This window comes from Sorghum bicolor, chromosome 3, assembly GCF_000003195.3.
Source record: "Sorghum bicolor cultivar BTx623 chromosome 3, Sorghum_bicolor_NCBIv3, whole genome shotgun sequence".
NCBI lineage: Eukaryota > Viridiplantae > Streptophyta > Magnoliopsida > Poales > Poaceae > Sorghum > Sorghum bicolor.
In genome coordinates, this window is record NC_012872.2 from 58,074,064 (window position 1) to 58,098,658 (window position 24,595).

At 44.1% G+C, this 24,595-nt stretch overlaps 1 protein-coding gene and 1 long non-coding RNA gene across 3 annotated transcripts; one reads left to right on the forward strand and one right to left on the reverse strand.

Moving 5' to 3' along the window:
- On the reverse strand, positions 4,740-8,728 carry LOC110433892. Of its 2 annotated transcripts, none has more exons than XR_002451312.1 (4): positions 5,731-8,728; positions 5,439-5,508; positions 5,302-5,339; positions 4,740-5,226 (listed from the first exon to the last, which is right to left on the reverse strand). It is a non-coding gene; the product is annotated as an uncharacterized LOC110433892 (long non-coding RNA). The 2 variants fall into 2 exon arrangements; XR_002451311.1 differs by having other exon boundaries at positions 5,439-5,631; positions 5,731-8,240.
- LOC8054966 (histone-lysine N-methyltransferase ATX4) lies at positions 8,731-18,355 on the forward strand. The gene is made up of 23 exons (XM_002456025.2): positions 8,731-10,290; positions 10,387-10,442; positions 10,589-10,793; positions 11,361-11,471; positions 11,578-11,646; positions 11,733-11,798; positions 11,889-11,980; positions 12,074-12,166; positions 12,322-12,457; positions 12,608-12,701; positions 12,803-12,902; positions 13,004-13,128; positions 13,494-13,639; positions 13,755-13,859; positions 13,987-14,051; positions 14,158-14,359; positions 16,175-16,261; positions 16,363-16,419; positions 16,506-16,595; positions 16,862-16,948; positions 17,327-17,401; positions 17,486-17,586; positions 17,942-18,355. The coding sequence occupies exons 1-23, from the start codon at positions 9,388-9,390 to the stop codon at positions 18,030-18,032; spliced, it is 3,156 nt and encodes a 1,051-aa protein (XP_002456070.1). The 5' UTR covers positions 8,731-9,387; the 3' UTR covers positions 18,033-18,355.

Genomic DNA, 24,595 nt, shown 5'->3' on the forward strand with positions numbered 1-24,595 from the left:
CACAGTGAACATGTGAGCACCGTCAACAACTGTTACCAGTTACTACTCTAATTGCTGAGACTGACCGAGTAGGGCTGTATCCCTATCAAAGAGATCCCAACCCACAAACGTATCACGAAGGAAGGCTAACTGTTACACGTAAGGTCGAAAATTCAACTTCAACATAAGTTTGTCAGCGCGTGCATCTCGCAAGACACGGGGTTTGTCCAAACTCGAAAAAGGCTGAGCAGAGATTAGAGGCGCTTGCGGGACTTATTAGCCAAAATTAGCCATACTTTTCTAGCCACGGAATAATATTTTTCTCTTGTATCAAATTAGCATCAATACCAGCTACATCTACATAAACAATCCAGCGAATAGGGAAGCACATCTACTACTGTTCTGACCAACCGAGTGATGGCAAACGATACAACCGTCAGGCGCCCACGGATGTGCTATATGATGTGTGTGTGTGTGTATATATATATATATATATATATATATATATATATATATATATATATATATATGCGATGCAGTCTAGTAGTCCACTCCACTCCAATCCTACATGTTGTAGAGGGAACGGAATGCATCCCGACGATAACGAAATCTCGTTTGAGGAAGAACAGTAGAGAAAACAAAAATAGCAGGCAAGAGTTTGATGCCTCAAGAATTGTAACCGAAGAAGTGAAGACCAAATGACTCTAGGTTGAGAATGACCCAAAGAGGGAACAAATTGCAAAATGGGATCCTACTCCTAGGAACATATTGCGTCAAATAGCATGGCAATATCTAGGCGTTGTTTAGTTCCGAAAAAATTTGCAAAATGGTTACTATAACACTTTCATTTGTATTTGACAAATATTAACTAATCATGGACTAACTAGGCTCAAAAGATTCGTCTCACAAATTACAGGTAAACTGTGCAATTAGTTATTTTTTATCTATATTTAATGCTCTATGCATGTGCCGCAAGATTCGATGTGACAAGGAATCTGAAAATTTTGTAAATTTTTTTGAACTAAACAAGGCCCTAGCTGAACACACCAGCTATGCCTCGGCTCCTGTGGCGGCGGGGGCGGCCGCGGGCGCCGCCACCGCGGCGAGGAGACTAAGGCCTTGTTTAGTTCCTAAATTTTTTTTGTTTTAGATACTATAACTTTTTTATTTTTATTTAATAATTATTGTCCAATCATGGACTAATTAGACTCAAAAGATTCATCTCATAATTAAGCAAACTGTATAATTAGCTTTTGTTTTTGTCTATATTTAATGCTTTATGCATGTGCTGCAAAATTTGATGTAACCGAGAATCTTAAAAAGTTTTTAGTTTTTAGGTGAACTAAACAAGACCTAAGCAACAACAGAAGGTGGTGGAGGCGGCACTCCATGGTGTAAGATCACCTATCACTTACAGTAGGGTTGAAATAGCCACCATACGACTAAAAGCCCAAGTTTTGTTTTGGTAATTAATGACATCAAGTTGCTAATGTCTTGTGTTTAAATGATTTGAGTTAAGCATAACAACACATGTTATGAAGATGCAAGGTGATATGGAAAGGTGGCCACATGATTACAAAAGAGATGAAGCATGGAGTAGAGATTATGGTGATAGACAAGGAATAAAGTAATCAAGGCAAAGGTATAAACATAGGTTTTGCTTTTGTCGGTCTAAGTTGAGTAGAGAAGGTATAAACATAGGTTTTACAAAGAGAATGTTTTGCTTTTGCTTTTGTCGTTCTATACTAACTCCTTTGAAAAAATGTTTGTGAAAATGCTAACACACATGTACTTTGGTGGTGGACACTTAGTGGTGTTAGCACATTTGTAAAGGAGGTGGAGTTCTTAGGGTAGAGAGGGGTTTGGGTTCCTCTCTCCCTCCCACCGAGCTTGCGAGGCGAGATTCGGCGCTTTTGAGAAAAATAAAACGTATATTTTCTATTGCCCCGGTGGAAAGTTTGGAGAAGTCGTGGGAGTGTTTTCACTGAAAAAACACTCACCGGACACAGTATCGAACGCTACAACGGACGTGTTCTGTGCGTCCGATGAGTGGCACTTGTTGGCGAGTACACATCGGACACATGCATAGTAACTTGAGTGAGTCTGATGATGTGCGTCCGGTGGTTCTTTACAGAAGCGCTCGCGACATCAGACGCACCAGAGAGCGTCCGGTGGTCAGCGTCCGGTGACCCAGCGCATTTTACACCCTCTCTGCGTACGGGTCCAGTGTGTACCTAACGCGTTCGGTGCTCACTGCGCCCGGTGGTTTGCAAGTGACCGTTAGATATCGACGCGCGATTTTCAAAAGGGTGACACATGGCTGACATCTGTGCACCGGACGCAGGTTCCAGCGTCCGATGGCTCCCTGATATGCGTCCGGTGTCCCCGACTTTTGCCCAGTGAAAGGGCCAATGGCTCTATTTGTTGAGGGGGCTTTATAACTAGAAGGTGGCCGGCCTTGGGGGTTCTCTCTTGCACTTTGGCATACTTGAGACATACTTTGAGCTAGAGAACACTCCCTCCACTCATCTTCTTGCTTGATTGCTAATTTTAGTGAGATTGAGTGAGATTCAAGTGCATTGCTTAGTGAGTTGCATCTAGTGGCACTTGATTCTTGAGTTTGCTGCGGATTTTCTTGTTACTCTTGGGTGTTTTCCGACACCCTAGACGGCGTGGAGCAGCGGAGGTGTTGAGCTCATGATTGGAGATTGTTTCGAGCCTCACCAAGTGATTTGTGAGGGGTTCTTTAGCCTTCCTCGTAGGAAATTGCAATTGGCTACTCTAGTAGATTGCTCGTGGCTTGGAAGATTCCCATCTTAGAGTAGATGTGCGGCACCTGCTGAGAGTTTGGCTTTAAATTGCCAATTAGCTCCTGATCCATCAAGTGGGTGTATCGTCACAACGAAGACTAGCTTGCCGGGAAGCAAGTGAACCTCAGTAAAAAATCGTGTGTCATCTTGTGCCAAGGATTCTCTCTTGTGATTGTGTTTGTGATTGATTGGATATATCTCTTCTCTACAACATTGGTATAACAATCACTCTCCACTCTCTTACATACTTGCTTACCTTGCTAGTCGTTTAGCTTGTGTAGCTTAGCTCTTGTTTAAAGTAGAGTCATTGTGTTGCCTTCTCTTGTTGTTTTGTTTTAGTGTTTAGCCTTGTACTATTTTGTATAGGTGGCTTTGCATAGCTTAGTTGTGCTAGTGCTAAAATTGCTTCGCCATTTATTTTACTAACTCACTTGCTTAGTGAAGTTTGTAGAAATTTTAAATAGTCTATTCACCCCCTCTAGCTATTTGGACCTTTCAACGACCGGTTGTAATCCTATTTTCATGGCAACCAGTAGCAATTATAGAATGAAATATATATTACTGTCTCTAGTTCTAAATTATACAGTAAGTCATATTGATTTTTTTATTTCATCCATTTTACCATATCTAGAAACATAATAAAATAGATGTACTAAAAAAATCAAAACATCTTATAATTTAGAACTGAGAAAATATATATACTAGCTGATACGTGATTAATCTTGATATGAATACTTTTAGTACAATATTGTTAACATCCTCCCTCAATCATAACTTTCCAAGAGGATGGCCAAAAGATGAAAATGAGCTGCAGGAAGATTGAGATCACCGCGATGGAGGTGTTTGCTAGAAATAGCTGGAGATTCAACAATAGGATTACAGTTCAAATGTTGCTTTTAGAACTTGTACTTTCTTCCACTTTGCCTTAAAACTTCGATTTTGAGATTGTGTGGAACATTGATCTGTGCTTATAATAAGAAACAACTATATGCATTAGTTGATGCAAAAGCTAGAATATTAATACTCCCTCCATATATGATTTAGAAGTCGTTTAAGACAGCAACACGGTCTCCAAAAACACAACTTTGACCTCTTATTTTATAAGAAATATTTATAAAAAATGATATATGTATACTTTTATGAAAGTATTTTTCAAGACAAATCTATTTATATAATTTTCACATTTATAAATGAAACAACTTAAAAGTTATTGATGATTTATATTACCAATGTTTGATCTAAACCTTGTCCATAACGACTTTTAAATCCTATACGGAGGGAGTAATATTCCCTTTTGTAAAAAAAAGATTTTATAGTTTCCTCGTCGTGAGTCTTTGTGAATCTGTTCACTAATTGATCATCTATAGGTATTTGTCGAACCTCCAATACTTTTTATGCTATCTTTTTCCTGACAAAATAATAATCAACTTCAATTCAATATATTTCACTCTAGCATGGAAAATTGGATTATCGGAGAGATAAGTTGCACCAATATAATTACACTAAACCCTTGCAGCAGGCGGACAATGTATTCCTAACTCTTTAGAGTGCTGTCACCCAAATAATTTTAGCTGTTGCATTTGCCATAGCCTTGAACTCATCTTGTGTGCTAGATCTTGAAATTGTGGCTTGCTTGTGTGAACTAAAATAAGATTACTCCCAAAGAAAATAGCAAAACCACTAGTAGATCGACGATCATCTAGCCACTAACAAGCAAGGATGATGATCTTCTAATTCTCAAACTAATGCTCGAAGTGGACTTCAAGTATTTTAATATTCTTTTCACTGCTGTCCAGTGCAAGGTAGTGGGTGAGTGCAAAAATTGACAAACCTTGTTTACTGAAAACGAAATGACTGGTTGGGTTAGGGTTACATACTGCATTGATCCAACTATACTTCTAAAATGTGTGGCATCTGTTGCTCCCAATTTAATTTATCACCCTCGTTCACTTAGATTTTTTTTCCAGATACAGGTAACGTTGTGCTGACTGGTTTACAATACTACAAGGCTATGAGTTGCAGAAAAAGAACAGGAAGAAATACAACATATATGCATTGCCACACAAAGAATAGGCACATGCAGAGTTTTAACAGTGAACATAAAAACTTTAGAATGTTGTTTCTTGGTTGCTAAATTTAAATCGCCCTAAATGGTGAGTGTTAATTTATACTGATACGATCTGCAGACAACTTGGGGGCACGAAAAATTTCCGTTATTAGAGACAAAAGGGTGACTGAATTTGGACTTCCATTCTTTCACTGTTGCGTACTATGTAAGAACACTCAGCTCAAAGTCACCACTGCTGCGTACGGAGAAACATTGAATCAACACTGTGGATGTGGAGTGTGGAAGAACATTCAATCATATAATCAATTTGGTTGAAGCAAAGCATACCACACTTTACAACAGTGGAAGAAATTTTCCTTGCCACCAACCCTGGTTGAATTGAGTGGACACATGATCAGAAATCACCTTAATTTATATGCCGGTGAAAGTTTCTTTTGTGCTCACCTGCATATGGCACAATCGATGCAATGGTACTACCCTTTCTGTTTCAGTAAAAGAAGTAATATGCATCAGTAGGCATGAATGGTACAAACTACAAATCACATACGAAAGCAGCCAAACTTCAAAAGTTACATCATCACCATAAAATTTGCATGTATCACAGAAGTACTCTCCCATATTGACTCCACAGCCTATGCACACTTATGACACCTGAACAACAAAAATGAAGTTTCAGTTTAAGCACAATAACCCTTACGTGACATGAGCACTGAATAAAATCTTTAACACTTCAAGTCATACAGGCTGTTCTGATTCACAGAGTAGGCAAACTACCTGCAAGAATGAAGAGAGTTAATCTTCCAGATTTGCTGAACATAGTAAAGTCAATTAATTGCAGAAACTAGAAAAAGAAAAAAAAAATGAAAGGCTTACCTTTTTAACATCCTGATGACATATTTTTGTGCTGATCTCCGGAAGCCTACAGTAGTGAAGAAAGAAAGAACCAACACAAGAAGAAGAATAAGTGCTCTAGCATTACCTGCTCTTTGCATACAGTGCCAAAACCTGATGGTTCGATTTCAGAAGGCACAATTTCATAAACCCGTTATGCTGTATTGCTCCTAAAATGGCTGAAGGCACAATTTCAGAAATCTATTATCACAAGTGTTCTCTGCGCCGCAACCTCAAGACCACCACCACTAAATTCCATATTTTGATTTACCATGCACATAATTGAACCAAAATGAACACACTCAAGATCCAAGGCTGACACAAGTACAGTATACAACCAAACTACCGAGTCGCAAATGTAATAACTATATGCCTATACCGCCCCCGTTGGACGTGCAAACAGAAATGCATGTCAGTGCGCTAGCTAAACTGGCAAGCACGCCATGAGGTTCCTGAGTAGACGAGCTCGCTGAGCCAGTACTTACGAAAAAGGACACTAGCTCATCCTAGCCTGGTTGTGGCCGTGGCGACAATCTGCAGGGGAGCACCAGGTTGCAGCACGGCACCACGATCTTGCGCAGGCCTCCGCCGGTAATGCTCGCACCTGCGGCAGGCAACGAGAAAACTTTGGACCTAGCAGATTAAAGCACAGCGAAGCTAGGCCAGCTTGGATCAGGAAAACCGAAGGAGGAGAGAAGGTGAACGAGCAAAATCAGGCAGCCAGATGGTTCAGGAGGTGGGAGCAGATCAACCAGCCACGTAGCGCAGAGCGATTTGGCGCCGGAAGGAGCGAATCGAAACTCCGTCGGGAGCAAGGGAGGGAGGCGGAGGCACGGCCGCACGGGACAAGGAGATTATAGCTAATCAAAGGCAGGCCGAGCCTCAGGCGCGCTCACCCGTGTTCCATCTTGTTGCCCACGTCGCGGCGGTCGACCTCCCCGTCGCGGGCCGCGACGACGTCGTTGTCGCTGGAAAACCGGCGCTCCTCCACCATCCCCGTCACGTCACGCACGGACGCACCGAGTTTGCTTGCTCGCCAGAGAGTATTCTGTCGAGGAAACACATGTGGCGGCAGTAGGCTGCCCTGAAGTCAGACTCCGCGTCTCGATGCGCACGGAAGGTTTTCCGCCGGGCGGCCCGACGATACGAGGCTACCTATGCGGCCTCGCGGGCGCGGCAGGGTCTCGGGCTCTCGGTCTGCTTGGCGTGGCCAAGCCAAGCGGCGCCACCCGACCACCGGCGTGGTGAAGCCGCCGCCTTATCCGTCCGTGCCACTTGCCAGTTGCCACCTTTGGTGCCTGGGCAAGCTGGAGGAGGTTTGGTTTGCCGTTTGGTTACCTTAGCCTCCCGAACTAGGCGAGACATAGACGACGTCGTCTTCATGCCAATGGGCAGGACACCAGCACCTACCTTCTGGTCCTCACCGTGCTGCAGTGCAGGCCGAAGCTACACGACGACCCGATGAGCAAAACGAAGTGGCGTCAACCGAACCGACGACAAATCGCGCTTCCAGAAAGTTCGAAACAAAAGGGCGAGCTACAAAATTGGAGCCGCCACGGATTCCACTGCGGCGCTCGCTCCCTGACTCGCTGCTGGTTCTTTCAGCAAATCCATTGGAATTCCGAAGAACAGCTACGTCGTCTACTAAAAAAAAATCTGTACCTGCACAGCTCAGACCTCGCCGTCGCCGGACCGTCTTGGATCCGTCCGCGGTGATCGCCTGCCGGTGCCGGGGAGGGGAAGGGAGAAGCTGCACGCGCTGGGTGGAACCAATCCATCAACCAAAGCCGCCGCTCACCTCGCATCTATTCTGATGTGCCCGGTGCCGCAACTCGAGCAGAAGCTGCTGCCACTGTGACTGATTGGTGGCCGCGTCCTCCGCGGTCTATGCACGCACACGCCACGTCTCCTCCTCCAGTCTCCCCTCGCACGAGTCGCCGGAATCTATCGCGCCGCGCACCAAACCACCATCAAAACCCACCCCGACCGCCGCCGTGCAGCGGAACACTGGACCTGGTGGGTTTGGTTGTTGGGTCCCAGCACCACCATCGAGAGGCCCTCCTGTGGGTTGTGGCACTGTGCCAGCTCCGGCGAAATCGTCACACACAAATAGAGGGGGGAGAAAAAGAACTCCGGCGAGCGGTGGCCCGTGGCCCGGGCTTACCAGGAATCAAACGAGACGACGCGAATGTACGGCGGAGAGGGAATCACCGTCGTCTCTCCCGCGTCCGGCTCAAGATGCGCGCACCTTTCCGACCGCGGATTCGAGCACACGGCCACCACCATTGTACCAGAGAAAATGACTTGGAGAAAAAAACCCGAAAGAACAAATAAAAACAAAGCAGAGCAAGACTCCATTAATCATCAATCCTTCAGACCTTCGTCTTGCTCGGACTTCACACGGCTGCTCCGCTGCTGGATCAAACAGCTTCCAGACCTGTCCCCGTGCACGATTTTTTTGATTCAGCCATGGAGATCTGATCGGCAAGAAACACACATAGAAATCTGAGCTCGACTCTTTGCTTCAGCCAAAGAGATCGATCGATACAGGGAAAAAACACACCAAGAAATCGAAACCTCTGAACGAGCAAAGAACACGAATCATTAACAGGGGAGGAAAAAAAGATCGGGATGGAAAAACAACGAAATTTCTTCGTCAACATCTGCTTTCGCTGCCGCGCCGAGGTGACCAAACATGCATCGGGCTTGTAATAATCAATCAATCATCCGAGCTCAACCTCCATCAACAGCGCGGACCTGCCTACGCTGCTCGTGACATCATTCCCACGAAAGTGGGTACGCTGCAGCTCCGCTGCTCGCTCCACAAAACTTGTTCATGTCCGTCCATCTCTCTCCTCCAGACCATGCCCAAAATCACCACGATTCTACGCTAGTCCAGACCACTTCCAAAAATCCAATTCTCAAGCACAACTCGTTCCCAATCGCTCGAAACCCAAATCCCCAGCTCAAATCATACATTGGACGAGAACCAAAAAAGAAAAAAAAAACGAAAACGAAATTGCCAGCGCAGATCACCATCCGACCACGAGGCTACCAAAACGCCCAGCCAGACTCGTGCCACCCATCACTCACTCCTGCTCCATCTCCATGGACGCACACCACCGCCACGGCCACCATCAGCACCACCACAAAATCGAGAGGGCAACCGCACGAGCACCAGCTCCGCTCCCATCCCACGGCGGAGACGACGACGACGACTTCTTCCATGTCACGACCCCCCCCTATCCGATCCAATCCGCCGAATCGCACGAGGAAACTTCGGGAGGAAAAGAAAAAAAAAACGCATCTCATCTCCCTCGCCACCGAGCCGCGTTCCCTTCTCTCTTCCCCCCCTGTACTTGGAAGCCCATTAGAACACACCAAGAACAAGCAACCGAGAGCAGAGGAGACGAGAAAAAAAAAATCCCCCCAAATCCCAGGCCGATTTATCTTCGTCAACAGCATCTGGCCAGCTCCATCCGAGGTCGTTTCCGCCGCCTCCGCGAGGTCTCGGGAGGGGAGCGGAGCTCCCCAATTGACCGAATTCGCGAGGCGGGCGGACGGGCTTAGGGTTTGCCAAGGCGCTCCGGCCCTCCCGACTCGCCGGGGCGATCTAGCGGGCCGGTTCCGCGGTTCCGGATGATCTTCAAGCGGAATCAGCGGTCGGAGATCCTTGCGCTGCGGCGCTGCAATGCCGCGGGCGGCGGAGGGGAGGACGAGGGGGGAGGCGACCCTCGCCCGAGGAAGAGGCGGAGGGGCGATGAGTTCTTCCCCGTCGAGCTGCTCGGCGACGTCCCAGCCTCCGCCATCCCGTACGCGGCCTTCGGCCTCCGGTGGAGCGAGGAGTCCGCCGAGGCACCGGCAGAGGCCGCGCAGCCAGTGCCCGCGGCGAGGCCGCCGGTGGTGCGCACGTCGCGGGGCCGCACGCAGGTTCTGCCCTCTAGGTTCAATGACTCGGTACTTATCGACCCCTGGAAGAAGGAGAAGCCGGCCAATCCGCCGCCGGCAGCGGCGCCGCCTGTCAAGACAGAGCATTTGGTGCGCAAAAACGGGCTGCTGCACAGTAAAGCTGCAATTTTTGGCAGGAGCTTTGCATTGTCCGAGGTACATGACAACGATGAGGAGGAGGCCATGGTGGAAGGTTACCGGGCACGCCGCAATTTTGGTGATTCCAGGAAGTACTTAGCCTCTGGGAGCACGCTTACCTCGGTACATGATGAACCATACAGCAATTACCACAGAAAGGAAGTAATGCTTAGGCATTACTATGAGGAAGAAGATGAGGAAGACGAGGAGGATGAGCAAGAGGAGGATGAAGGGTATGAGGAAGAGGATAAAGAAGAGATTTTTCACTGTACCGAGCAATTGGTGTATGGGGACATTGTGTGGGCAAAGCTTGGCAAACGTCAGCCGATGTGGCCAGGAGTGCTGATCGACCCAACTCAGCAGGTCGCTGCTGATGCAATGCCACCACAGCCTCGCCGTGTCGCTGTGCTTTGTGTGATGCTATTTGGCTGGTGCACAGAGTTCAGTGATGAGAAGGTACAATTTTCCAGTGACTGTTGTATTCAAATTGGTTGACTTTAATTTCTACTGCTTTTCTCCATTGGAAATGATGCATTTGATGATGAGTTGCAGAAGTACGTGTGGGTGAGGCAGGGGTTGATATTTCCATTTTCAGACTACATGGACCGGTGAGTAGTATTTCAAAATCTATAACTACATGGACGACAACTGTTAAAATGCTGCTAAAACACCTGCTCGAGTAGTTTTGACAACTTTACTACAGTTAGAATATGCCAGCTTGTGTTTTAAGAACAAGCTGTATTTCTCATTTCAGATTTCAAGGGCAGACAGAACTAAGCAGTTGCAAACCTGCTGATTTCCGGAGGGCAGTAGAAGAGGCCTTTTTGGCTGATCAGGGATTCTCAGAAGTAGTGATTGATTGCAGCACTAAGGGCCAACCTGTGGTGTGTCATTCTTTCCCAGATGATTTACATGAAGTGACTGGTTCAAATGAGTTGGAGTACCAGCCACAGATTAAGGCAAGTTGATGAATTTGTTTACAGCTGATGCACAACTAAGGCTGTGCATACGTATAGGAGATTTCAACAGCAAATCAATGTCTTATGCCCAATCTTCTTTGGTTTGCTTTGATGTCTGTTATGTCATTTCAAGGGAATCTTATGATGTCACATTAACTTGCGTCCTTACCTCAAATAGGAAGAATTCAGGTGTAGATCAAAGGACCATAAAAGAATTGATGTATGACAATGATGAAATCTTGAAACAGATACACTCTAACTGAATCATTTACTATGTATAAGCAGAATGATATTATTCTGTCAATTCTCTCTGTGGAACAAGAAATTTTCTTTCCCAAGTTCTAGGTTTGTCATCTCCTGGCAACTGTTAGTTCTGTAAGGTCATGTTACATTTTAAGATTGTATTGAAACTACTGTGGTTAGATGATATATTGCTCAGTAGACTAATTGTATTTGTTTGATCAGTTAGATGATAGATTGCCTCAGTGGACTAATTCTATTTGTTTGATCAGTTAGATAATATATTGCCTCAGTAGACTAATTCTATTTGTTTGATCATTCACGCAGCGGTGCAGAAGAGCACTGCAGTGTGAGAGTTGTGGAAACTGCTTCCCGAACAAGGATACAAACAAGATGGTGCATGTGATGGAGCAACTTGCTTGTAGACTTTGTGCCGGGGTATGTTTTGTCATACCAACTTCAATGCATACATTATGGTTATTATGTTGGCAGAACTTGAGCATATAGACCTTACTCCTAACACTACTTTTTTTTGCACCTGCAGATCTTGGCATTGAAGAAGTACTGTGGAATTTGTTTAAAAAGTTTGCAACATAAATATGGTGGAAGATGGGTAAGATAGTCTGTAGATGTTTAAGTGTTATAAGTGTACCTCATTATTCATAGCTGCAAATTCTCATGGGGATAAGCGATGATCAGGTTTGCTGTCATGGCTGTGAAAGTTGGGTTCATGCAGAATGCGATGAAAATTGCAGCAACCTCAAGGTTTGTCTTTATTTTCTCATAATAACAGACTGAATACATCTGCAGTATTTTAGCAAGTGCCTATAACATGCGCATAACTAAATGCGGTAGGATCTACAAGACAACAGTTATCGCTGCCCTTACTGTAGAGTTAAAATGAATTCAACTCTCCCTGGGAAGAACACAAAATTTTCTGATGTCAGGTAAGTGAAAATCATTTGTTTATGTGATGCTTTCATATTTGAAGTGTGTGTTTTTGACAATAACATGTCTACTATAATAATTTTGTTAAGCAGAAAAGATAGTTCTGCACAGAAAGGGGGCAAGCCTGACAAAGTTGCACTGGTCTGTTTTGACCTGGAAGGAACATACCAACCAGATCTCGAATTGTAAGTTCTGTGCTGTGTTAATTGCACATGAAATTTTTTGACGCCATCCGCTATCTCTGTCCACCACTCCTCTTTTCCCCCTTTTATTATGCTTATCAAGCTGATGCGATGTTCATACTAGAATTTTCTTGACTTCTGGCTAATCTTTGTGGCAGAATTTCTTGCCATTGTGGCCCTTGCAAAGGACAGAAATTTTTGTTCAATGAATGGGAGCGGCATGCTGGCTGTAGAAGTAAAAATTGGAGGTCCAGTATTAAGCTTAAGGGCTCATTGATGCCATTTGGGAAATGGGTGCGTATAGTGGCTACATCATACATACTTTTAGATTTTATCACTAAATAGTACATAGTTCATAATGAGAATATGTTTGTCATCCAAATTAAGTTTGTATCTTTGTGCTTTCTGTTTTTGTATAAGACTGCCAAACATTTTGATTTACAGATAGATCGACATCAGCCAGGCGTGTGCCCTACTAATCCTTCAAAACGCTTATCTCAGAAAATGAAGAAACAGAAGTTAATCGATTTACTAAATGGTATAATAGCTTTGATTTTAATCTTAGTAGCTTAGTTGTTTTTGAAGATACTTCTCCCAGCAGATTTCAATTCGTGGAGCTTGAATTTGTTTCCTATGCAGACCCATATGATCCTGTAAATGTAAAATGGACAACAGAAAGATGTGCGGTCTGTAGATGGGTTGAAGATTGGGATTACAACAAAATTGTGATTTGTAATAGGTAAATGAACTTGTATTATTTGCAAAATTTTTTCTCCAGTTTCAATTTGTTTCGAAATACGGTGCAAACCCCAAGCCGCAACTAACAACACTCATGTTCAGATGTCAGATAGCAGTTCATCAGGAATGTTATGGTGTGACGGGAAAGCAGGACTTTACTTCATGGGTTTGTCGGGCTTGTGAAAAACCTGAGCAAAAAAGGGAGTGCTGTCTTTGCCCTGTGAAAGGTAATTCTTGTGTGTTTGATAACTATTCTGTAATTCCTTTCTTCGGTAACTGGGTGCATTTGAAAAGAAAAGGTAATAGTACTGGAACACATCGATACTTCTATACAGACATTCGAACCTTGTTGCGTTAAGTTAATAACTGTAGTGACAGGATTTTTACATGAAGACCTGTTAGGTATTTGCTTCCCTTCTCAACTTCCATGACTATTTCAGTAGCTAAAGATTGAACCACAATTGATGTCGTGTAGAGTGGGTTTATCAATTCTGGATTTGATTATCTGGGTGCAGATTGCTTTCTTTTTTATCGAGTATTTCTTTTTCTAATCATTAACCCTGGCACCTGGTGAACTTTGAACTTATTGTAGGTGGTGCTTTGAAGCCAACAAATGTTGATAACTTGTGGGTTCATATAACATGTGCATGGTTTCAGCCACAGGTTGCTTTTGCTAGTGATGAGCTCATGGAACCTGCTGTTGGGATATTGAACATTCAACCTTTGCTATTTATGAAGGTTGTTTATCTTTCATACTATAATTTATGTTGCTTAAGTGGATTGACCAACAAGTACTACATTTTTTTGTGCTGAAGTATGACAGTCTATGCTCTATGCCCATCTATTTCTGCAGATGTGTGTGATTTGTAAACAAATACATGGTTCATGTACTCAATGCTACAGGTGTTCTACTTACTACCATGCCATTTGTGCATCAAGGGCAGGCTATCGAATGGAGGTACATCAGCACTGAATGATACCTTTATGCTGATTTAAATGTATAATTGGTTCCTTTTTCTTTGTGTCTCACATTTTTATGTATATAGGTCTAACTGTTACCTTTAACTCTTTTTCCATATATGCAGCTTCAATGCTTGGAAAAAAATGGCAAACAGACAACAAAGAAGATTTCTTACTGTGCCCAACATCGGTAAGTTTTCTTTTGACTGGAGGAATTAAAAAATAATATGTTCAATTTAGTGATTTATTTAGCCTTATTCGTCTTAGTGAGAGTTCAAACTCTTGTTTCTGTGCAGGAGCCCTAACCCTGATAATGTTTTGATAATTCAAACTCCTGCTGGAACTTTCTCATCAAAAAAGCTTGTTCAGAGCAATGGCAAGGTAGCTGCATCGAGACTGATCAGGAAAGATATTCCCTTGGATTTGCCGTTAGAAGTTGAAATTTCAGAGAACTTATCAGCGGCAAGATGTCGGATTTATGTTAGGAAGGATCTAAAGGTATTATTATATTATATTTGTATAGTTATGTCTATTTCCATAAAGAACTTATTTTTAAGGTGAAAGTAGAGAATGCAACTCTAGAATAGCTACTAGAGGAACCATACAACTGACTTTCAACATGGTGACGTAAACAGACCTTTGCAATGAAGTTCTGGAATGGTGGTTTTGCATCATAGGATACTAATGTTTGGTCTTACAGAAAGTGCCACTTAAGTATGTTCACTAAAAGATAGCAATAGTAGCTAAAACTATTGAGTACTAAGCATGCGAAGAGGCTAATGCCGTATAATCGGTTTAGTGGTCTTGACATCTAATTTTTACTAAACTTTGAAATTATTCATACTATGCAAAAAGCTGTAGAGATGGTTCCGTATCACCATATGCCCCTGCATCCAATAAGCTATGTTGAACTGTAGCCAGATACTGAAGTAAGCTTGTACTCGAAGAAATATTTTTCGGGTGTGTTTGTGGGTATGTGTTGTAAGGGCTCTCTACACCTTTTCTTCTTATTTTCTTAATATAATGATACACAGCTCTTGTGTGTCTGAAAAAAAAAGTGGTTCTGGAACTGATGGCTCGCAGTGTAGGTTAATAATATGGTTGGTTACATACTTTGCATGGAAACTTTGTAGCCAAAGAAGTTTAAACAACTGCTAAACAAAAAGGTGAAACCATTCAGATTGCTGCTTTCACCTCTTGTAAGTTGTAGGGATCCAATATGCCAAAGAAAGTATGCATGGACCATATTGATGATTTGATGTTTATATTTCATGTTTGACCCCAAAATGTACATCCACTTTTGCATGGAGATGTTACCTGTTGTACTTCCAAATCTATCCTTTACCCTTATTGCTATGCTTCCCGTCAGTGACTCATTTCACTGTTCATGCCAAACAGTCCACACACTCTATGCCCATGAACAGTGCCACGCCATGCACATGAATATTGAACAGCACATACATGAACAGTGCATCATGTCCATGAACAGTACCCATCCTTATCTATTCAAAAAAATTCTTTTGGTTCCATTACATTAAATCTTTGAACGCATCAATGGAGCATTAAATATAAATAAAAAAATAACTAATTGCACAGTTCACACAAATTTTACGAAACGTTTTTTTAACCCAATTAGTCTATGATTAGACATTAATTACCAAATAAAATAAAATGCTACAGTACCAAAATCCAAAAGTTTTCGCCAACTAAACATGGCCTAATTCCTGTTGTTTGATGTATCTCAGTACAATGTTATTACTATTATATACCTTTGTTTAATAGAGATCTAATCAAATAAGAACTCCCCTCTAATATACCTATAGGTACTCTGGAGAATATATTTAGTTTAGAATTGCCAAATATTTGTCCTCATGTCAAGATCATTTGTTTTGTTAGTCTACTTTTTGCCAGTCAGTCCAGTTAATTTAAAATTCTAATATATATAATTATTCCATTGTTTTTAATCAATACACCCTAGCCTGCGCAACTGCGCGGGGGTTTGGGCTAGTTAGTTTTATTTTTATCCAGTTGGACAGGGAGTCTGGTTAGAAATTATTGTTTCAATTCAACCAATGCTTGAAAAGTTGTTTAATGGTATCTAGACTTTTAACCAATTCTCCCTTGTAATAGAGGTTCCTGACTTGCCAAAGGCCTGCCAATCTCAGGTTCAAATCCACAAGACAATAATGATAATCTCTGCACTGATGCTTGCTTTGCTATGTTATTGCTTTTAATAGTTTATTCATGTCTGTATGTATAAACCATTGGTACGGCACCTGTATCGAAGCATAACTGTGTTTTATTAACATGCAGAGATCTAGAGAGGGTGCAATTGCGCATCGTGTTAGAGGACCTTGTCAACACCGCTGGGATGAAATTGATATTCTGAATCCACCAAGGGTAATTTTCTGATTTACTGCATAACCTGTTCCCTTATAAGATTTTCTCTCTTGTATTAGAGTTCAATTTCTTATAAAGCAAGTTTTTGTACTTATCTGCAGGAAGAGAGGGATCCAGAATCTTTTTGTACTTTCAAGGAGCGTTTGTGTTATTTACAGGTTAGTGTGTCTAGTGCTGTCAAGTTTCTGTAGTACCTTCTGGCTTCTGTGCTAGTATATATTATGATTTATTTTTCTTATTTCAGAAAACAGAGCATGGTAGAGTATGCTTTGGTAGATCAGGAATTCATAGGTGGGGACTTTTTGCTCGGAGGGACATTCAAGAAGGAGAAATGGTACTTTCCCTCACTTCAGAATTGTCTCTACTAGGAACCTAGATTTACTTCATTGTGATGACAGCGCCCACTTTCTACGTCTATGTCTAATTTCTCATATTTTGTAATAATCGGTGGTCTACTAACCCTCTAGTAAATTCTGAGTTTCTTTCTGGTCCATTCCTCTCACTGAGCTTGAATTACTAGAATTGATTTCTCATAAGTCCACTGCTTCCGTATCCAATAAATTTGCTCACACAAGCAGTTCTTGATTTATATATTTTCAGGTCCTTGAGTATCGCGGTGAGCAGGTTAGACGAAGTGTAGCTGATTTACGGGAAGAAAAATATCGTGTACAAGGCAAAGATTGCTACGTGAGTCTTCTGACATTGTACATTGGTTCATCAGATATGTGGTCTAAAGAACTTGAATAGATTTTCCCCCTGGGCAATTGCATTCTAAGTACAATGCATATGTGATTATGGCTCTGGTGAGCTTATTATGCTAATTTTGTTATGGAAACTCTGAGTAGCGCAGAGGAAGATCAAACAATTTCATCTCTGATAATCCTTTTCTACTACTATTGATATTTTGAATGGTGAAAGAAGACGTGTTTTTAATCATGTATTCATGTTGTGTGTATTCATATTTAACAATTATTGGTGATATCTTTATTGAACTTGTCTTTTCTACTTCACTGTCTAGTGATTTGATAATTACATTTTATTGATTTCTTTCCTTTGTGCGCACAGCTTTTCAAAATCAGTGAGGAAGTGGTTGTTGATGCGACAGACAAAGGAAACGTGGCACGATTGATCAATCATTCTGTAAGGATCATATGCCAAAATTTAAATATGTTTAGCTCTAAAATAAATGCTCATTTGACCCTTTTTTTTTACTTTTTGATGCAGTGCACACCAAACTGCTATGCAAGGATTATGAGCGTTGGACATGATGAAAGTCGTATTGTTCTAATAGCCAGAAAAAATGTTTGTGCTGGTGATGAGCTAACGTATGTTATGTGAAATGAATCTCTTTCTTGAACTTCTCTACTACTCTATCTGTTCCAAAATGTGTCATTTTAGTTTTGTCCTAAGTCAAAATCTTCTAGTCGCAAAAAAAGTCAAAATCCTCTAACTTTGTCTAAGTTTATAGAATAATGTACCAAGATCAAATTCGTTTAATTAAATCCACCATTAAATATGTCTTGGTAGTGCATTTTAGTTGGTATTGTAGATGTTAACTCTAAACTTAGTCAAAGTTACAAAAGATTGACTTAGGACAAAACTAAAACGGCCTACATTTTTGAAACAGGGTCATAAACACACAACTTGACTAATTCATGTTATTTGTTGTGTTAATTCCAGGTATGACTACCTGTTTGATCCAGATGAGGCTGATGAACGCAAAGTGCCATGCCTTTGCCAGACTGCTAACTGCCGGAAATTCATGAATTAGTTTACTTAGATGTCAGAGGATCACTGACATAGTTTTTCCCTCCTTGTTTATCCCCCCTTCCCCCCCTCGATGATTCATTTGTGGTATATCTTGATCTCTCCCGATTTTTGTTTACATTCATCTTAGAATAAGTTTAGTTAGAGCTCAAAAGTCGAGCTTCCATTCCTGTAAATACCACAGTTGTATTCACTAGGGCCAGTACATTTTTCAAATAAAAAGTTTTGTGCCATGTTGAGCTCGATCGTGCACATTAGCAGACATTGACACCATGACATGTCCATATTCTTCAATATACTTTTGAATCATCAGACAGTACAATACAATTGAGGCCTCTCTGCGTTGTACGCCCTCCATTCTGAAATGTATTTGTATTTTGATTATAGAAAAATCAAAGAAAATATTTTATTCCTCACAATATAATTTATTTGCTAAAGAACTCCGTCTCAGAACCTTTCTTTTTAATACAACTATTTATGCAAGTTTTATGCCTTAAATTTGTATGTAAAATTTTACTCATTAGAGCATCTCCAATTGTTTAGAAAAATGACTTACTATCTTTGTTTTTTTGAAAAAAGAAGAAAAATGATTCTCCAACAGTTTGGAATAAGACTTGCTAAAATTTTCCAAGTTGGAAAAAAGAGGAGCCGCGCGCGGATCTTTCCGCAGTCATCCTCGCTTGCTATCCCTCCCCCGCGCCTCCACTTCTCCTCCGCGTAGTGTGAAACTCTGCTGAAAGCTGCTGCTGCTAATCCATGTGTGAAAGCTGCTGCTGCTGCTGCATGGCATACTGGTGGTGGCTGGAGGAAGCATGACGACGAAAGCTGCTGCTGCATGGCGTACTGAAAGCTGCTGCGTACTTATGCTGGATGGAGGAAGCAAGGCGCTGCTGTTGCTGCTGCATGGTGTGCTGCTGCTGAAAGCTCGGCTGCGGTACGCGACCACACGAAGGGTCACCGCGAGTGCGAGGGGGGCAGAGGACGTAGATCATACAAAATCTGTTGGACCGGTATACGTGGGTCTATTTTTCTATATTTACCAAACTCAATTTACTAAACTATTGGAGATATAAGAAAAATTAACTTGCCAAAAGGTTTAGCAAGTTGCCAAATGACAATTTTTTCCAAATCGGTTTTTCCAAACAATTGGAGATGCTCTTATATTCCGTTGTCTTTAAAACTAAAGACAAAAGTAACAGCAGTGCTGTGCGTTGGTGGGGCCTACAAATCGAATCCGTGCAAAGCGACGCTGGGACCTTTTCTCTTTCTTTCTTCTCTGATCAGAAGTCCGCCCCAGGCCCCAGCTAATATTCCGTTGTCATTTTTACAAACTAAAAACGAAATAACTGCAGTTTTATGTGCTGTTGGAACTGGAAATCGCAAACCGTGCAAAGCAATGTTTGGACAGCCTTCTCTTTCTTTCTAGTCTGTTTTTTTTGAGAGAGATAATCTTTCTTGTTTGATCAGAAGTCGAATATCCGCCCCAGCTGTACCAGTGGCCCAAAATGCCGGTCTCAGGCCACGACACTGGTGACGTTGCTGTCACGTGGGGCCCATGTGCCATGGACTCAGTGTCAATTTACTCTCTGTCCTTTTCTTTATACGTGTTAAGTCAAACATTTTTTTAACTTTGATTATGATTATTTTCAAAAAAATATGTACATGTTCACAACATAAAACTGATGGTTTTAGATTCACAATGACAAAATTGTGAAACTATATGGTCACAGGTCATAGATGAAAATAACAAAGCTAACACAACGTGTAAAAAGAACCGCGCGAGTACACATCACCCAGTACCGCTCTGAAGTCACTGGCGGTGGTGGACTGGTGGTACCCTCCCAGCGAGAGTTTGGATGAGCCCGGCGACGGGGACACTCCTCGCTCACAGATGATGTCCTTGTCTCGTGTCCCAGTAGTTAGCTATTTAGCTAGCTATATTATGACGTAAATAGTGAAAAAAGTAGAAGAGAAGGTAATCATTAGCGCTAAATAGCTTATCTATTTCACGCAGCCCAAGAATCTATGAGATGAACATGTAGATCTAATAGTACATAGAAAATAAAAATATATAAAATAATTTTTACTTTTACTTTTCACCTCCATGTCCACTACCTATATAACTAACACCACTGATGATTGAATGATAGATGTGGCAGTCAGAACACTTGGGGCTTTCTCTCCGTCTCACACGCCCTTCATTCCTTGAATCTCTTGGGGCTTTCGAGCAATAGTAGAATCAAAATACGGGGCCAGCTGATAGAAGCGGAATAGCCACAACGGCAGAAAGCCACCGGTATGTGGCTGATTCGATCCGAGACCGCACGATACTCGCGCACTTCGGCTTACTACAGTTATTAATGGCTCACCGCTCATGACTGCACAGTACTTTGTTGCCATACATACATTACCGATTTTATCCGAGGCCTTAAATATCTCGTTAATGTCGCACTCGTATATGTGAGCGTCTTCGTCTATAACTGGGTCTCGCAAAAAAAGTACTTAGTGTTGAGAATCCCACTTCACTTAATTACATTTGATTTTCTTATTCTATGGTTGCAAGTTGAAAATGTGCCGTTCTTTAGTGTCGCAGTCTATGGATTTTGTTTGTGTTGTGATTATAACCATTCGTGGTTGTCTGTTCCCTTCTAGATTGTACCCTGCTCACCAATGTTTCCCTCCATGCGCAGTCCAAACAGTACCCCAGTTTGGGGGATCTGACGCAACGGTGGCGCACGGCTCACTAGTCGCTACCTCCAACGCTGGGCTAGGCACAACAGAGTCAACTAAACATGGGGAAACGAGTTACGCTCGACATCAGGATCATGGCGGGACGAATCCCACAATCGAAATGATCAAGTGCACTACCATTTCCTCGTCTAGCTCGAAGGCTCGATCCACAGGGGCAAACGAAACACAACACAAGAACAACGATAACACGAGAGAAGGGACATGCTTGGCATTACGGCCATGGCGAGACAAACTCACGATCGCAACATTCAAACACATCACTCTCTCAACCGACTTGACGACATGGTCCACAACCAACCAACCACACCACACAAGAACCATGACTCAACCAAAGACAACACCAAGACACGACGGCAACTCGGAGTAGCACATTTCCATAGCACAAGAGTTAGATAGATAGACCGGCACAAAGGCACAGCATAGGCAACGATATAGACAAAGATAGATCATGTATCAAACAAGATAGATGATGTATGAACATGTTTAGATGATAAATAATGAAATGACAAGTATGAACAAGTGTACGAGAGCAAGATAGGGTTTTGCCGATGTCGCGAAAGGCGTCGACTCGGTTTAAGGTTCGACCTTGGTGGTGGGGAAGGTGGAGGGCTAGGTTTGATGTCACGATGGACAGGCTAAGGCCGATGGTGTCCCAAGCAGCAGTGGCATCATCCAGACCGGTGGCATGGCTACTCGACGAGGGCACTTCGAGGCGTCATGCGGACGACACCAAGGTGACAGCAAGCGTAGCACCATGCTCGACGAAGTGCTAGGGGCGATGTGGCTCCTGGTGACACGGTGGCCGGCTACCACTTGGCCAAAGGTGACACAGGGCCCTGCGTTAGTGAAAGTAGTGGCGTGAAGGCCGACTGTTAGCCAAGAACCACGACATGGTCTTCGAAACGGAAGGAAAAGTAAGGCCTTGGCTTGAGAGCTCACCGATGACACAGAAGGGCTTGGCGAGGTGGCAGCTCGGCATGGTGGTGACCATGGTAAGGACGTGAGCATGGGTGTTGAGGACGATGTCATGGTCCCGGTGTTGAAGTGCTCGGTGTCGGCGCGATGGGGAAGTAGGGTGTTGAAGGGCTTGGCTCGGGGCTCGGAGCAGGGGCACAGTTGAGGTCATGGTGCGCGGCTCGAGGCGCTCAGCGAGGAGCAGCAAAGGCGTCGAGGTTGTGGCGCTCGGTCGTGCAGCGGTCGATCGTCATGGAGGCGAGGAAGATCACGACTTGTGGTGGAGCTTGTCGAGGCCGAAGTCGCGGCGGTGGCTTGGCGTCAAGGGCTCCGGTGACGTCGAGGTAGAAGCTCGATGAGGACGTGTTCCGGGTTGCCGTGCTCGTTGTGGTTGGAGCTTCTGGCACTTGTTGCTGAGGTCACGGTGGTGGCATGTAGCTACGGTGTCGTGGACGTGATGAGGAGGTGGCTCAACTGGCCACGCTCGACAAGCACGAGGTGAGGGTAGGATGACTGGCTCAGCGAGGTGGGACATAGTGACCACGGCTGAGCGCGATGGGGCGAGGACGTCGTGGCTCGGCATGGTGCCAAGGCACGGCGGCGTGAGCTTAGGGGAGCAGAGGAGGAAGGGAGTGGCGACGATGGCTGGGAGGGATGGAGCAGAGAAGGCATCAACGTTCTTATAGTGGCACGACGCCTAGGGTCCCGAGGCTCCGTCCATCCTCAGTGTCCGTGATAGGGATGGAGACGTGGTGCACATCTAGGAGGGGCATGGAGGCCAGGGCGCTGGCGTCAGGGGGCACGAGTGTAGGAGGTGGTGCCCAGCTCGGTCTTTGGTGACGGCGCCTAGGGCAAGGCTGACTAGGGTTGCCAACCCTGGCGCAGCGGTTGGGCCTAGCAGGATGTTTGGGCCAGGGGCGTGTGCGCATGAGCCGCCTTGGGATGGGCCAGAGGGAAGGGGAGGTCAAGGCCCAGGTGAAGGGGTGGCGCGCTGGCGCTGTGGGCCTGAAGGGAGACAAGCTAGGCCGGCGCTAAAGAGGGTGCTGGACCGAGGGAGCGCCAACACGAGCTGTGCTGGGAGAAAGGAGCTAGGTGAAAGCCATAGTTTGGTTTTGGATAATTGATGAAACCCTAGTACTAACCTCTATGCTAAGTGTGTGTAGACTTAATAAGGTTGGTACATGCCAAGTGATGGAGCAAGTGATGATCATGGTGATGACCACAAGATGATCAAGTGCTCAACTTGGAAAAGAAGAAAGAGAAAAACAAAACCTTATGGAGATCAAGGCAAAGGTATTGCTTAGGGTTTTGGTTTTGGTGATCAAGACACCATAGAGGGTGTGATCACATTTAGGATAGATAGCCGTACTATAAAGAGAAGAATTCTTTGGCTAAGCGGTTATCAAGTGTCACTAGGTGTCATTGTTCTAACTCCTTCGAAGAAAATGATTGTGAAAATGCTAACACACGTGCACATGTTGGTTTACACATTGTGGTGTTGGCACACTTTGAGAAGGAGGTGGAGTTTGAAGGGTTGAGAGAGGATGGGTTCGGCGCTTTTCGAGAAAATGAAGTGCATTTTTTCTATTGCGCCGGTGGGAAAATTGGAGAAGTTGCGGGACACTCACCGGACGCTGGCCTAGAAGCACCGGACGCTGTGCCTGTGCGTCCGGTGAGCACGCAGCCTGGCTCGGTTAGGGTTAGGCACCAAACGATACGCACCGGATGCAGCTTGGAGCGTCCCGTGGTGTGAGTCCGGTGCCCCGCGCGTTTTGCAGTACTCCCTGGGTTTAAGTCCGATGAACAGCGGACGCAGGCTGGAGCGTCCGGTGCTCAGCGTCCGGTGACCTTGTGAAAGGTCCTTATTTGGTTTTAGTAATTGAGTGACAACTTAGGTGGACTAATAGTGTTTATGTGAGATACACAGGAGATTAGTCCACAGGTGATTCTGTGATGATGGAGGAGCTCATTGCATATGAGACATGACATGGAGTCATGTGACCAAGGTGGAGAAGATCGAGATGAGGCTTGGCTCGATGGACCGGTTGCAAGAGTGAAGGACAAGTTAGAGGCTTTGAAGCGAGGGACCGCGTGTCACGGTGAAGCTTGAGCAAGACTTGGCGCCGATGGACCGAGGCAACGGTGAAGAGCAAGTGAGGTCAAGATCGATGAACCAATACGGTCACGTGATGATATGAAGTGGATCATATCATTTGGTGATTGGTTGGTGCATGTGTTGCATCAACATTGGAGGAGATGGAATGGAAAGCGCAAGGCAAAGGTATAACCTAGGGCATTTCCATTTCACCGGTCATAGGTGTGTAGAGAAGTTTATGACCGGATTTAGGATAGATGGCCGTACTATCAAGAGGGGCAAACTTGTTTGCATATCGGTCATCTAGTGCCACTTGACCGATCTAACTTTGCATACGTGTTAGGATCGAGTGGCGTGGCAAGTTTGAGAGGCTAACTCCTTTGGGAAAATGTTTGTGAAAATGCTAACGCACTTGCACATGGTGGCGTACACTTGGTCGTGTTGGCACATTTACAAAGGAGGAGGAGTTCCTAGGGTTGAGAGGGGTGTGGGTTCGTCTCTCCCTCCCGCCGAGCTTGCGAGGCGGGATTCAGCGCTTTTGAGAAAATTAAGTGCATTTTTTTCTATTGCGCCGGTGGAAATTTTGGAGAAGTCGCGGGAGTGTTTCTCAGTAGGAAACACTCACCGGACGCTCTGCGCGGAGGCACCGGACGCTGGTCTTTAGCGTCCGGTGTGCTGTCGGGTGCAGCAGAGTGCACCGGACGCACCGGAGAGAGTCTGGTGCTCAGCGTCCGGTGTGCGGGCGGTTTGGCGACCCTCTCTGCGCA